The sequence below is a fragment of the Anabrus simplex genome, chromosome 4, assembly GCF_040414725.1.
Source record: "Anabrus simplex isolate iqAnaSimp1 chromosome 4, ASM4041472v1, whole genome shotgun sequence".
NCBI lineage: Eukaryota > Metazoa > Arthropoda > Insecta > Orthoptera > Tettigoniidae > Anabrus > Anabrus simplex.
In genome coordinates, this window is record NC_090268.1 from 114,873,890 (window position 1) to 114,890,645 (window position 16,756).

The window sequence follows — 16,756 nt, forward strand, 5'->3', positions numbered from 1 at the left end:
CTAGTCCTTCGTACTTTGCCGAAGAAGCACCACCAAAGTGGGCACTGCCCCAGTCATCTTCGTCTCATTTCTACACTACTCCCAGCACCACCACCAGCACCACCATCACCACTACCATCACAACAACCACCACGCCATCCATCCATCTCCATAATTCTGTTCCGGTCACAACTGTTGTAACATGCCATCCTTCTCCTCTCATGACTTCTTCCATCCCTCTCTGCCGTACCCGTGAAGGACCTCAACCCCCGTACCAGCCCACTGACACATCTTCGTCTACAGATGCAGCACTGCCTTCGTCACCATCATCTACGAACGCCGCCGACGCCGCAGCCTCCGCCACAACACCATCCACGCAGTCCTCATCAACCTGTCACACCCTGTACAGTTTTGTGATCCGCGGAGTGGATCCTGCTCTCCCAGCCCGAATGATTCTCCAGGAACTTCAAGCTATAGGCGTCCCAGTCCGTCGCGTCTTTCGGATCAAGAACTCCTCCGGCCCGACGTATATGTTCCGCGTCCACCTTCCAACTGCTGAAGACGTCGAACGACTTTTTACCAATGGAGACTACATCTATCGCCATCGTCATAAAGTTGAGCCCTCTCTCTCCCCACCTCGACCTATTCGCCAACATTTCAAACCACTTTATTGCCACCCCCGGCCAGCACCTCCTTTTCAACCTAGTACTCCCATCTGCCCACGATTTTCTACACCTAGTTTCTTCCCACGACCACCTCCAACGCTAGATATCATCCGACATCTCATCACTTCCCTCATCAATATCACAACAATCCTGCAATTCCTCCCATTCCATCTCTACCCTGCTACATTCAATTAAACTTCACTCTTAACACATAACTCCTATCATTCCCATCTCCCAAGCTAAGACGACCTACTGTTACTTCCCTAAGACTTTTCACATCGCTATACCCACCTTTTTCTTCTATCCCACCTCCTAATTCTTTTCCATTCTCCCGGCCCGAGCGAGAGCGTCACTCTTTTGGAGGCCCGCCCCGCCCTTCGAGTGGGAAATGAAAATGAGAAAAAGCAAACAAACGTGAAAGTCAGTTGTCAGGTCAGTTGTGGTCAACAGCTCGTAATAAATGAATGTGTGTCATGAAGCTGGTGTTTCTATGGTATAAGTTGTTGTCCTAAACCAGTGTAACGAGTAGAAATGAAGATATATCAACAGGTTATGGCCCAGAGCTCCAGAGTGCCAAAACGCCGCAGTAAATTTAGGACAATATAAGTGGAAATCGAGTAAAGAGAATTAACGTCGGACACAGCAAGTTGTGACATTATTGAGGGAAAAAATGGCGACTTTGTGGATCGGTGAAGAAACACTGAGTAGGAATGTGACCAAGCTTACAGTGGAGAACTTTTTTGTGGGCATTGAAGGTGAAACAAGAGCTGTTGTTGAAAGATGTATGGGAATCAGTAATAGCGTATGAGGATACACCAGGTTGTCAACTGACTCAGACAGAAACAAGACAGCGAGCGCAAAACAATGTGATCGTGTTAGCGGTTATTTTCAAATATGTGGGAGAAGATTTTGAAAGTGACATTGCAGATATTGAATCAGCGAAAAAGGCATGGGAAAAACTGAACAAGTTGTGCAATGACGGTGAGCTAGTGAACGGTGCTATGACCCTGAAACAGTTAACTCATTTTGTGAAGCCCAAGGACATAAGTGTTCAAGAATACTTCGCAAAAATAAATCAGATGTGGAGGAGAACGAGTAAAGCCGGATACGAGTTCACAGATCAACAAGTTGCAGGAATGATCATCGGAAATCTTACAGAGGAATATGCAGCTTGTATACCTTCCTTGGAAGCTGATTTGGTGAAACTGACCATCTCGAAGGTGAAGGCGAGATTACTCACGGAGGAAAGCAGGAGGAAACTTCAGCAAAATGGAGGAAAGGCTTACGACACTGGAAAACGTGAGGAGGATGAAGCTCAAGCTATGGTTGTTCAACAGAAGCGAGATATCAAGAAAGAAGACGTGGGACGAGGAAAATATAGTTGCTACAATTGCGGTAAACAGGGACATGTATCTAAATATTACCGCAGTATCCAAAAATGCTTCAATTGTGGTAAGTCAGGGCATTATTCAAAAGTATGGCCAACAATGAAGAGTGACGAATCATCGCAGGAGAATAGATCAGTGAATGCGAGTGGAAAAGTGGTAAGCTCAGATATTATACATGTAGTAGATAAAGCAATGAGCATGGTAGTTTCTGTAGGAACTGAGAAAATTAGCGATTAGCTGTTCGATTCAGGTGCGTCCCATCATATGTGTCCAACAATGGAGATGTTTATAGACATGTTAACAAATGTAACCGGGAATGTAGAAATAGGAGATAACAGTAAGCTGGATATCAAAGGTATAGGTAAGGTCAAAGTAAAAATGTCAACAGGCTGGACAATTACATTTACGGATTGTATGTACCAAACTTAGGTGCAAGTTTAACATCATTTGGTAAGTTAACCAGCAAAGGTTTCAAAGTAGAATTTGCAGGTGAGAAAACAGTCGTTGTAGATAAGAAGGGAGATGAAACATTGTTTGTTGCAAACAGGAGGATTGATGTGTATGTAGTACAAATAGAGGGGAGAAATGAGATTGTAGCTGTAAGTGATTGTGATCAAATAATAGGTCAACAATGTAATAACAACGTAGCATTCAAAAGTGTTGGGCAGGTTAGGTTGTAGCATGAGAGATATGGACATGTTCATTCTGAAGCTTTGTTTAAATTGCCTATGTTAGAATTGAAAAGGAGTAATGATTTTAATACTTGTTCTGTATGCATTCAGGGGAAACTAAATAACAAGGGAGTACCTAAGTCCTGTGAGCGTAAGGCAGAAAAATCACTTGATGTTGTGCACACTGATGTAGTTGGAAAAATTAGTCCACCGTCACTTGGGAAATCTCAGTATGTTGTAACTATGATTGATGAATACTCCAGATTTAATGTGGCTGTATGTGTGAAAAATAAGGATGAAGTGTTGGAGGTGTTTAATAAGTATCAGGCAAAAGCAGAGAAGTTAGATGAGGAAGAAATAGGTAGATTGAGAGTATTTGGATGTAAGGCAGAGATGGAAGTTAAACATGTGAGTGTAGTGGAACCTAGAACAGTTCAGGGGGCTATGTTAAGCCAAGAGTCTGATAACTGGATGGAAGCCATGAAAGTGGAGATCAACGAGATGAGAAAGAAGGATGTTTGGGAAATTGTAAAAGGACCAGAAAATGTTAAGATAATTACTTCTAAGTGGGTGTTTTCACTGAAATATGACAGTGAGGGTAACATTCAGAAATATAAGGCCAGGTTGGTTGCTCAAGGTTTTAAGAGAGAGATGAACCTTAGTTTTGATGAAACATTTAGTCCTGTTATAAAGAGGAAAACAATGAGACTGTTAATAGGTATTGCAGTACGTAAAGGTTGGACTGTAGAACATCTAGATGTAACTAGTGCTTACTTAAATAGTGAAATCAGTTGTACTGTATACATGGAACAACCAGAATTGTTCATAGAAAAGGATGTCCAAAACTATGTATGTAAATTGAAGAAAAGCATCTATGGACTACCTAATTCGAGTAAAGATTGTAATGCTTGTGTTGATGTTATAATTAGAAGACTAGATTTTAAGAAATGTGTCAAAGAACCATATGTGTATGTATTGTTGTATTATTGGCTTGTATGTTGACGACATTGCAATAGGTAACAAAAAGAGGTTGTTGGTTAAAATAAGGTTGGCAGATGAGTTAGAGATTAAAGATCTAGGGAAAGCAACAAACTTACTGTCAATAAAAATAGAACAGACAAAAGAAGGGGTTGTGTTGAGTCAAAGTTTGTACATTGACAAATTACTCGCTGATTTTTCCATGAGTGACTGTAACTGAGTAAGACTATTTTACCAAGTGGGTATTCAGCAGCTGAAAATGATGAGCAGGAATTTGATTGTACCATTTATTGCAGTGCAGTAGGAAGTTTACTATATTTGTGAAATAATACTAGACCTGACATTGAATTTGTGGTAAGTAAAATTAGTCAAAATTGTCAAAAACCTAAGATTAAAGATTGGAAAGAAGTGAAGCATATCATGAGATATCTATATGGTACTGGAGATTTAAAGTTATGTTTCAAAAATTGTGGGGAGTCAGTACAAGTGTTCTGTGATGCAGATTGGGGAGGAGATACTGAGTCTAGAAGACCAGTGAGTGGGTATGTAACCACAGTGGCAGGGGGAGCAGTATCATAGTATAGTAACAAACAGAGTTGTATTGCTAGATCTACCATGGATGCTGAATACATGGCAATGGCAGAGGTATCTCGAGAAGTAACTTGGATGAAAGATTTGCTATCAGAGCTAGGGCTGGAAAGGTTTATGGATATACCTTGTAAAGTGTTTGCTGACAATGCAGCAGCAATTAAATTGAGTAAAAACGATATTGTGAGTGAAAGGTCAAAACATATTGACATCATGTACCATGTATGTAGAGAGCTAGTAGAAAAAGGGTTCATTGAGTTTGTATATGTAGCATCAGAGAGAAATGCTACAGACTTGTTCACAAAGAATTTATCTGGCAACAAGCTTATAGGTTTGCAATGAGAGGATAATTGATTGAAGTGTAGTATTTTATTTTTTGAGAAAAGGGGGGAGTGTTCGAGGTTTTCTCATAAAAATAAAATGTCATGTGTATATAGTTTTAAGGAATACAATATTGAGGTTATGTGTCGGACACATACACCCAGCCCCCGTGCCAGTGAAATTAACCAATTAAGGTTAAAATTCCTGACCCTGCCGGGAATCGAACCCGGGACCCCTGTGGCCAAAGGCCAGCGCGGGATGTAAAAAATACCACTCAAACTTATTCGTCTACTAATAGCATGGGATGACATTAGTAGACGAATAAGTTTGTGTGGTGTTTTTTAGAGATAGTAATGATCACAATATGAAGATAGAGTTGGAATTCAAGAGAATAAATTGGGGCAAATATTCATTTCATTTATAGGTAGGGGAGTTACGGATTGGAATAATTTACCAAGGGAGATGTTCAATAAATTTCCAAATTTTTTGCAATCATTTAAGAAAAGGCTGGGAAAACAAGAGATAGGGAATCTGCCACCTGGGGGACTGCCCTAAATGCAGATCAGGATTGATTGGTCGGTCGATCGGTCGGTTGGTCGGTCCACCTCAGAGACTGGCTGTTTGTTATCACTTTAATACACATCTGCATTTGTACACTGCACACCACACTATGAAGTACCAGAGTTGAATACATCCCTGTAGATATGGTTGATGTAATGAAAGGCATTTAATCATAAGACTGGGCGTAATCCACATAAGTGCCAACCCCACTGAGAGGAGGCCAGGGAAAAAAAGTTGAAGAAGGGTAAATGAGCTTGTGTTGATTGATATCTTATAATTATATTATTTAAAATGCATTTGATGATATGTTTCAGCAAGCGAGCAATGTCACTATCACCTTCAAACATAAAATACTGTGACAGAAGAGAAGATATTCTGAAGGGTTCACAAAGTTGCAGTAAAAGTGTACAAACTGACCAAGAACAAACACCTCTAGCAAGAAATGGTCACATGTTCAACAGTGATGCTTCCATACAAGAAGTGGAGAAAGGAAGGTTTGTAGATTTAAAATCTGTCTCTTATCATTGCGTTAGTCTCTCTTATCTATCTAGAAGAATTTTGTATATTGACTGCATGTTATAATTTATGTCCAGCTCCTTGGCAGAATGGTCAATGTTGATTTCTTCAGTTATGATCGTCCCAGGTTTGATTCCTGGCCAAGTTGGAGAAATTTTAACCACTTCTGGTTTACTGCATTCTCTCAGGGAATGGATGTTTGTGTTTGTCCTAATACACACCTCTTCTTGTTCTCACACTGCACTATCAACCACCACAGAAACACGTAATAGTGAATATATCCACTCAAATGACAGGTCTCCAACACAAAACAGGGCCAGGTCCACTCATTCAACACAGTTCACACCCATGACCCCATAATAGTATGGGAAAGCAGTGACAGTAGATGATGATTTATTATAATTGAATTTGTGTCCAGCTCCATGGCTAAATGGTTAGCGTGCTGGCCTTTGGTTCAAGGGATCCCGGGTTAAATTACTGGTCGGATCGGGGGTTTTTAACTTTCGTTAGTTAATTCCTATGGTTCGGGGGCTGGGTGTTTGTGATGTTTTCAGCATTACATTTCATCTTAGATAGGGCCCCATCCTCACAGACATGCAGGTCGCCTGTACGGAGTCAAATCAAAAGATCTGCACCAGGCCTCTCCAGAGGCCACATGCCATTATCATTATTTTAATTTGTGTGTGTTAAAATCATAATCTTTGAAAACACCTTTTTCTGGCCAACAAAGTATTGCCCCCTTTATTCCTGGCATGCTCAGCTGGAGAGCGATAGTCTCAAGGGTGGACCGTTCACTGTCTGGCTTCGCTTATTTTTTAAGGCAGTGAAAGAGACAAGGACTAGTGACAATAATACAAAAAGATTTAAACAACAGGTTTTTGACATTTATTAACACTAGCACTCAATAGCAATTAACAAATTAACATTAAATAAATCTCGATGGTAATTCAAAATTAAATTCTTCTCAGCCAGTTCCCTTAGATACAGCATTTCATTCCTCCGACCCCTTGGAAGTCAAATTATGCTGCAATTAGCCTCCTTCTGGCTCAAAAAAACAAAAAACAAAACAAAAATTTATATGGGGAGGACCTCCTCTTAGTAATGCCGTAATTATTTACAAGTTGAAAACAAAACAAATCTCAATGAGCTATCTTACTCATAACTGGTCTTAAGCATTTAAATTATCAGATCCATTCATGTCAACATCCATTACTTCAAATGAAAATTTAAATTCTTTGAGTAACTGAAATAAATTATGGCATCAAGATTTTACAAGAAAAAAATATTTAATCACGTTGTTCTACTTGTGGATAATCTTACATTACATCATCTCATTCATCAAACGTGAGATCCATTGCACTGGACTAAAAAAAATTTTATTCGGAAAACATTACTTAAAGATGTCTCTATCAGCATTATTTCCATCAAATTGTACTCGTACAATAATTATTTCCACGGAACTTCCTTTAATATTTGACTGAACAACACGTGAAGTTAATCTTTAACATCTGATGCCTTGAGAAAAATTAACATTACAAGCTTTACAATAACAGTGAACTTTACCACCTAACATGGATTTGATTGTAACCCTTCATAAGCGATTATCGATACTAATCATCCTTCCAACTCCAATTCATTTAGATCGATAATGAGCTGTTGAATGTCATACCACCTAAAAGAGATTTGATTGTAACTCTTCATAAAGCGATTATGAATACTAATCAACCTTCCAACTTGAGATCTTGTACAGTTTGAGATTTTTTGGTTATTAAATGAAACTTGTTTGTAATTGAAATGAATTCAGTGTCTTTTATTTACATGCCAGTACGACTATTTTCATTATCCATCAGTCGTTGGTCCTCAGTGTGGTTTGCACGTCAAGTAGCTTGCCATCATTTGACTGACTTCAATGACCTATATCAGCTCGTCCTCTCCTTGGTATTGTAATGAACACCGTAAAATGACAGGGAATTGTTTAAACAGTCACTGAAATCTGTCGAAATTACCTTGAGAACATTACAGTATTGAAATTTGTGGTTATGTCTAAGCCTGCAAAGTCATTTTATCTTAATTAGAATGGCTGATGAAAATGAATGTTTGCAAAATGTAATTAAATTTGCTTTAATCAAATGTATTCTCAAAAAATCACTACACTTTTTTAACAAACTAGGATTTGAAATGTAATAGATTTTACACAACCACACAGAATGAATAACAGTTGTACTAGGCACAGCTGTTTTGCATTGTACTACGAAAGACATGTATTGGAAGTAATCAGAAGTGGCAATTCCCATACAAAATTACCAGTTTTGATTTTTTCGATTTTTCAGCTGTTCTTTGGGTTTTCGTAATGTTTTTTTTCCTAAACCACCCCAGTATTGAGGTGAACAAAACAAAAAGAGACTCAAATTTGTCGCAACATTTTCGAGTTTTTGCGACACTAGCGCCATTTATTGAAAGTAATCCATACTGACTCCTCTCCTTCGCATTGTACCACAAACGCTATCTATTGAGGCAGTTCCCATACCAAATTACCAATTTTGGTTTTTCCGATTTTTCGACTGTTCCTTTGGGTTTTTCGTAATGTTTTCTTCCTAAACCACCATAGTATTGAGGCAAACAAAACAGAAAAAGTTATTCAAATTGGTCAAGCCATTTTTGAGTTTTTGCAAAACTAATATATGGCAAATGATTTTTATATATGGAGATTTCATGGTATATCCTTGTATTGTTCAATCCTATGCATCCAACTGCTCGTGAACTTCTTCCTCCCTATATTCCCTCAACATCAAATAATCTACAGACATCATTGCTTTGATCTGTACTTCCCCAGTTTTCTCTACCAGTCTTGTCATTGCATCATTCATCACTACAATAAAAAATAATGGTAAGAATGCACTTTCTTGTTTCAGACAGTTCTTCTCTTCTATCCAATCCATTTTCTCTCCTCCTACTTTCACACAACTCACACTCCCTTGAAATCCTCCATATAGTCTGCTCCCCAACTTCTTTGTTTTCCACAGAGCAAGTGGCTGCGTGGTTTGGGTCATGTAGCTATCATCTTGCATTTGGGAGATAGTGGACTCGAACCTCATTGTTGGCAGCCCTGAAGATGGTTTTCCATGGTTTCCCATTTTCACACCAGGAAAATGGTAGGGCTATACCTTAATTAAGATTATGGCCACTTCCTTCCCACTCCTAGCCCTTGCCTATGCCATCGTTGCCTTAAGACCTATCCTTGTTGGTGCGACGTAAAGCAAATCTTAAAAAAAAAAAAAATTTTCCAGGGCCTTTGTTATCTTGCTTCTGTATACATTATCATATGCATTTTCAATATCAAAGAAGGCCATCAGCAGATCTTTTCCATGTTTGTAATGCTGTTCTTATAGCTGTCTTATGACAAAGATGAGATCTACTGTGGACCTTCCAGGTCTGAAGCTTTACTGTTCTTTATTCAGACCTTCTGCTACTTCTTTTGCAGTAATTCTGTCGTTCTGTCATTCCACTGTAGGGTTCCCTTCCATCTTTTCTTCATACTAGTCCTTGCAGATTCCACTTCTGCTGCCTCTCTTAGTGTATTTATAAGGATATACCCTGTATCCATTTTTGTGATAATGCGGCTCAAGTACACAGTATAAATGTATATTATATTACAGACTTTCTTTAATAAGCCCAAAACAAGACAATATCAATAATAAACAGCAAACAACAAACTGTGGCCATTATGAACAGACAAACAAAACCATTTGCATTTGTGTAATCATCATTGCCAATGCAATTTTTTTTAAATGTTAAATTTAGTGCTGGTAATTCTTAATTTTTTAAATTTATATACAAGCCTTTTGAGTTGTGAACAATTTTCCACACTTCTTGAGTTAATAATGAATCAAATTAAATATTTTGCATCATCACGGGTGCAGTAGTTTTTCTATAATTTTCCGTAAGTGGTGGTGGTGGTGGTGGTGATTATTGTTTCAAGAGAAAGTACAACTAGGCAACCATCCTCTATATAACATTAATCAGACGAAAAATGGAATGGATCCAACACTTCGAAAAATAATATCAGCCAAAGAGAGGCAAGGGCCACGAAGGGAGTGAAAATAAAAGACTCCCTAGGCCTCGAGTGGTCTAATACCATTGGGTTTAGAAAAGAACAAGAGTTGATTAAGGGAGGTCAGATAGGATAGATGAAAGTGAGGAGCCTGTCACAAGTTAAGTGGAAGCAATGCCAGGACTCAGCTAAGGGCCAACCCACGCTCCCAAGTTGAGAGCCCCTGGGGTCTATCTTAGTCACCTCTTACGACAGGCAGGGGATACCATGGGTGTTATTCTACTGCCCACCTACAGGGGGATAATTTTCCATAAGCTACAGAATTAAATATATGTAGATATCGAGTCCTTCGTCCAAAGGACGGTCGGATCTGCAACAGCTCCACTATCAGTTTTCCTAGACATAGGTGAGGTGTCAGGGGAATGAAGAGTGAGGAGTGAGGTAGTTTCCTGCTGCTTACTTCATTGATGTCTGTCTCCTTGGCTGAATGGTCAGCATAGTCGCTTTCAATTCAGAGGGCCCTGGGGTCGATTCCCAGCCAGGTCAGAGATTTTTCCTCTGGCTTGGGCAGTGCGTGTTTGTACCTTTCTCAACGCTCCTGCCACTCATACATAACACATCCTCCAGTACAAAAACACTCCATTAAAAAAAAAAAAAACAGCAGATGCCGCCCACCCTCGTTGGAGGGTCTGCCTTACAAGGACTGCACACAGCTAGGAATAGCCACACGAAATTATAATTATTATACCTCATTGATCCCTGTGACCAACACCTTCACACCATTCATAACAGGGGCTCGCTGTGTAACAAATGGCATTACTAGTGTCACTTGTACTTCAGTCATAGTCACATTTGTATTGTCATAGTCAAGGATAAGATTGGTCAATGAAAGTAACAAATATTGTTCTAGCTGAAACCATTAGGAAAGAGGCTTATTTGACTTATGCAAATTATGAATGAATAACCTTTATTTTCTCCAGGCCTGTACAGTAAAAAACCTAATGGATCCATTCGGAGAAAAATTAAAACAAAATTAAAAGATTTGTTACATCTAAAGGTACTTCTTATTGAGCATGTGGCTGCCTGTGTATCCCACAGCCATAGCCCTGTAGCCAGAGCAAACTTTGTCCCCTCTGTCTAGGGGTGTCCAGTAGAGAGGTGTTTTCCTCCCCCTCCACAAATTTCCAACATCAAGGGTCGCCTGTCATATCACTCCCAACCTACCTCAACCTCCTCATCAGTTAGACCAGGTCACCTTGCCTTGGCAACACATGTGCTGTCTCCTTCCCCCCCACTCCCCTACAGATAGTCAGTAGTGGAGGAATACTCCTTTCTTTGCACTGAGCTGAGTGCAACTAGTTACTGTAGCAAGCCACCATTTGCGCCATAATTACACAACAGAATCTCTTCACCTAGACACTACCTGTGCTTTGTCCTATCAGGATCACTTCTTCCCTTTTGGGTGGAGGTGGTTGAGTAACCCCACAGTATCCCCTACCTGTCTTAAGAGGCAACTAAAAGGGGACCCAGGGGCTCTCAACTTGGGAGCGCAGTTTGGCGACCACAGGGCACCTGGCTAAGTCCTGGCATTCCTTCCACTTACTTGTGCCAGGCTCCTCACTTTCATCTATCCTATCCGACCTCCCTTGGTCAACTCTTGTTCTTTTCTGACCCCACCAGTATTAGAGCACTCGAGCATAGGGAGTCTTTCATTCTCACGCCCTTCGAGGCCCTTGTCTTCCTTTGGCCGATACCTTCATTTTTTGAAGTGTCGGATCCCTTCCATTTTTTATTTCTGATTAGTGTTATACAGTGGATGGTTGTCCAGTTGTACTTCCTTTTAAAATAATAGTTACCACCACCACCACCACCACCACCACCACCAGGATCACTTCACCTTGACACTACCTAGTTCTTGTTCTATCCACAACTGAGTTTTTGGCTTTATTGCAGCTGCACATCGATTCCTAATTTTACCCAAAAATTTACATGAATTACGAGCACACTTCCAATCTTTCACTAACCAATATCAAATTTTTACCTCATTACCTGGTTGAGTTATCACTTCCTGCTGTTTTTCTGACAAAAATTTAAGGCTCTCTTCATACGTTTCTTTACACACTGTCAGTAAATGAAAATCATCAAACCGCATAATATACAAACCGTATTATCATTTAACATAGTCCAACCCATATTCATATACACTCTATAACAAGAAAAATGATGCACCGGGAGTAGGCGTTGTCCGATTGTAAGGAAATTACGTATGCAAAGACATTCGGACCAAACATGCAAATGATTATAATTTTGTGTCCAATGAATGAATAATGGGAGCTCCTACGCATCCGAACTGCGAATGCATCAGGTGTATATTAGGTGTTATTCTGAAGTGTATGCTCAAATTAGCTGTTGCATTCGACTGTGCTATCTTAATGTCGGCTATATGAATGCCACGCCGAAGGATTCGTGCTCATTACGAGCAGATGTCAGAGTTTGAAAGAGGTCATGCGATCAGATTGAAAGAAGCTGGTTGGTCAAATCGAGCTGTCGCTGGACATTTGGGTCGAAGTGATGTGGCGATCAGACGATGCTGGCAAGCGTGGGTCAGCAACAGAAGGCATCATCGTCAGGGCGGCAGTGGTCGACCAAGGGCCACAACAGCACGGGCAGACAGAGCGATTGTCAGAACAGCTGTCACAGCACCGGAGTCATCATTATCAACGATCCAGCGTGTGACCCGCACACATGTGTCCACCATGACCATCAACAGACGCCTGAGTGAGAGGAGTTTGCGCTCGCGCTGCCCGTTACACTGCTTACCACTTACACCTGTTCACCATCAAGCCAGATTACAGTGGTGCCGTGCTTGAGCAACGTGGAACTGCGCTGACTGGGGATGTATAGTCTTTAGTGATGAATCCCGTTTCCAACAGTGCCCTGACGACAACTGCAGACATGTTTGGAGACGTCCAGGCCAGCGTTGGGATCCCGCCTTGATTATTGCACTCCACACAGCCCCTCAACAGGGAGGTGATAGTCTGAGGTGCCATCTCCTTTGATAGCTGGACCCCTCTGGTAGTCATTCCTGGCACACTGACAGCACAGTGGTATGTTGATTATATTCTACAGCCGGTTGTGTTACCGTTCCTTCAGTGATATCCAGGCCTTACTTTCCCACAGGATAATGCCCGACCGTACACGGCACGTGTTTCTATGAACTGTCTTCAAGCTTGCCCTATCCTTCCTTGGCCAGCTCAGTTGCCAGACCTCTCTCCCATAGAGGACATTTGGGACGTCATGGGAAGGCGATTGCAAACATCTCGGAATGTCACTGATTTAGCCCAAGAGTTGGAGACCATTTGGCACGAAATGCCACGGGACACCATCCGGGAACATCATCAGTCTATGCCACATCGAGTGACAGCTTGCATCCAGGCCAGGGGTGTACCAACACCTTATTGACATCCTCACTTTGTAATGCTCTAACTCTGCAATAAATCATTTGATTGTTCTGCACTTTTGATCGTTTGTTTTTCTATGTCTGTTCCCCACATGCGCCGATCTTTATCGCCATCAGACAATTCCTTCCTGGTGCTTCTTTTTTTTTTTGTTATACAGTGTAGATTCCTAACATCCACCAGATTAAGCCTCTTCTCTCTGCCCTGTTCACATTAGCCACTTTCACATTCAGTACTTGATTTGACTTTTGCAAATTAAAAATGATACTATACTAATAATTTCATTTGTTGTTATAGCACCAGTTCCTACCTTATACCTTTTGTAATAGTTGCTCAGTTATAAACTAACATGATTTTATGCCACAATGAAATATTGTATTCCTTATTTTTAGGTACAAACAGGAGCACAGAAGTCGTAACCTTACTAGACACACTCATTCTTCAAGGAAAAAGCATGTGTTTGATAGTTCAATTTTCAACAATACAGATGCTGAGAAACAATTTGCTAGTGGCAACATTGAACAGGAATACCAAGTAAAGCAAATTAAGGATGATCAAAAAACCTGGGATAGAAGGAAGGAGGAGGAAGAGGAAGAAGAAGAGGAGGAAGAAGAAGAAGAGGACACCACTGAAAACCGAAGTTGTTTTATAAACATTGAACCAAATCAAGAACCTCGGATAAAGAATTCTGATAAGTTGACTGAAAATAGTACAAAAAGAAATGCTAAGCATGGATGGTTAAAACCAAGTACAGATCCATGTTTCAATATATCCGAAAGGGATATAACTTTTCAATGCAGAAAATCTCAAGGTATAAGTAGTGTTACATTTAGTGGAGGATCTGCACCAAAAGGAGCATGCAGGAAACCGACTGTTGACAGTGGCTCTAGGAATAGTCCTGAAAGAAGCTCAGATCATGACCTTGGGAAACTGCCGGCTTTGACAGTCAACTGCAGCCGTGGAGATAATGGGACTGAGGAAACAGATAATGAATCTGAGTCTAATGCTAGTGGTCAATCCAAACCTAAGAAGAGAATTATGCCTCGAACTACCTGCAATAAAAATAGACTTTTCAATGCAATGAAGAAAACCTCTGTTTTAAGAATACCCCAGTCTACTCATAAATTATCCAGGAAACCAAAATTTAAATCTGGTATGTATTTTCTTTCCAATATATCCACAATCTTCATATAAAATAATTTAGTAGTGTAACTATAAATTACAGTGGATACAAATTTAAAAGTAAGGTTATTTGCTTATTATCAGGTAGCTGCACATGAAATACTGGATTTTGTGACAAAACTTATTACAGGAAGTCTGTGACAAAGGACTCCTATTTATCAAAATAGACACCATTAGTTGCAATACACTTCTTCCAACAAAGTTATCATCTTTGTCTCACATTGATGTAGGGTCCACTGTTTGGCATACAGATCTACATTTGGTTCTGTCCAGTGCATTGTCTGGATCTAAGTGAGCATGGCACGTCTTTCTGTATATCACCAAGCCAATGTTTCTTCAGCCGATCACAATGTCAATTTCCAGATAGGGTGAGATTAAGTACCACCTTTACCACAGATTTTTCTTCACAGCATAAAACATGGTTGTATCGCCTGAGGCGGGTTTCACGCATTTTGTTTACAATCAGAGCAACACCTATGATTTTACTGGTAGTTATAATCGGGATATTATCCAGTCAGATCAGGCCAAGTGACCAGCAAAGCATATTCATCTCTATGGCATGCAGTGAGTGCTCTTGATGTTTGACTGTCACTGGCCAGCGTTCAGAGCTGTACAGAGTAACTGGTCAGATGACTGTCCTATAGATTTTTTACTTAAGGAGAGTGCGAATCCAATGATCGCAGAGAACTCAGTAGATTACTATCACTTTTCCCACAGAGTACAAGAGCATTTATACTGGCAGGCATTTTTCATCGATTTCCATGCCAAAAAGTCATCCAAATGCTTAAAAGAGATCTAGTGAGTATGATGAATGATGATGAGTCTCTTGTTATGTGTTTTTGAGCTGTTGCTCATGACACATGTGGTTGCATGTTGTCATGAAGCAGTATAACTCTGTTTTTGTTGACCACTCTAGGCTGTTTAACTTATAATTTCTGACACATTCAATCCAGCTGGTTCTGTACTGCTCAACCCTGATAGTTTCTTCTCATTTTAAGAAGGAATAGTGAATAATACTTGCTTCGCACCACCAATCAATTATCATCTTCCTCAGGTGAAGGTTTAGTTTTCGCATGTGCTGTCAGGCCTCATTGGCACCTAATCATTATGCAGATCAGTAACAATCTGTAAATATTAAAGCAAAAACCTACGGACTCACTGACTGATCACTGAATCTCTGGAACCCCTTGAGCATGAATGTCGAAATCCTGTAAGGTCTTGTTCTTCGGCCGGAAGTGCTTGCTAAGGAAGCTTTTTGATATTGGGGGTAAATTAATTGTAAAACTCACTCTATGTCCAACTCTTGTCTCATTTCTGAATGAGGTCAGGTATGAAGTGAGATGAATCTTTGTAGCAAGTTTTTATGACTGGATGTTCTTCCTGATGTCAACCCTATCAGAGGAGTTAATTTTTTTTTTTTTTTTGTTGCTAGGGGCTTTACGTCGCACCGACACAGATAGGTCTTATGGCGACGATGGGATAGGAAAGGCCTAGGAGTTGGAAGGAAGCGGCCGTGGCCTTAATTAAGCTACAGCCCCAGCATTTGCCTGGTGTGAAAATGGGAAACCACGGAAAACCATCTTCAGGGCTGCCGATAGTGGGATTCGAACCTACTATCTCCCCGATGCAAGCTCACAGCCGCGCGCCTCTACGCACACGGCCAACTCGCCCGGTGAGGAGTTAATGAGATGAAATGAATGACGTAGTATATGATAACAGGAAGGGAGAGGGTGAAACCCAATGCAGGCACAGAGCCTTCTCCTGTCGAATAGCACCAAGGGGTCCGCTGAAGGCTTAACGTCTTCATCCAACGGATGAATCGCCAGCAACAGCATCATTCGTCCTCACTTCATATGAACACTGCAGGGAGGTTGGGAATTGAATCCAGGTTTTTGGTACACAATCTAATGATTAGAAAATGTATACTACCAACTCTCCTACCCTGTCGGCTAACATTCTGATGATAACACTTTTTTTGACCAATGCAACTTGAACCGGCTAACCGTAGTGTCAAACTAAATAGACTTGATGCCATAATGATCATGCCCACCAGGCAGGCTGAAAAGAATGATGTACAAAGTTGAAATTTTACATGTTCCTTTATGTTGTAGATGTTAACTAAGGAGTATTTTAAAACATTCCATCATTACTTATATCTACTTATGTTCTAACCTAATTTAGGATCTACTTATGTTCTAACCCAATTTAGGTAGATCCATCTTCCTTCCCACTCAGCCCTCCCCACACGCTTCATTTTGTTTTAATCATAACAAAGGTACTACAGTATTTTAAGATGGTTTTTTTTTTTTTGAGAAGAAAATTCCATGTAATTTCACCTAAGCAATGTTATGTAGCTGAAGATGTTCCTAAGGAATGAAACATGTTCTACAAATAATTA

General features: G+C 40.3%; 1 protein-coding gene across 1 annotated transcript in view; it reads left to right on the forward strand.

Moving 5' to 3' along the window:
- The window catches only part of LOC137500463 (uncharacterized), a 123,612-nt gene that overhangs the window by 96,161 nt on the left and 10,695 nt on the right, over positions 1-16,756 (forward strand). The window contains exons 6-7 of the mRNA XM_068227361.1: positions 5,466-5,645; positions 13,569-14,329. Coding sequence (XP_068083462.1) covers positions 5,466-5,645; positions 13,569-14,329 — 941 coding nt within the window. The remainder of the gene's footprint in view (positions 1-5,465; positions 5,646-13,568; positions 14,330-16,756) is intronic.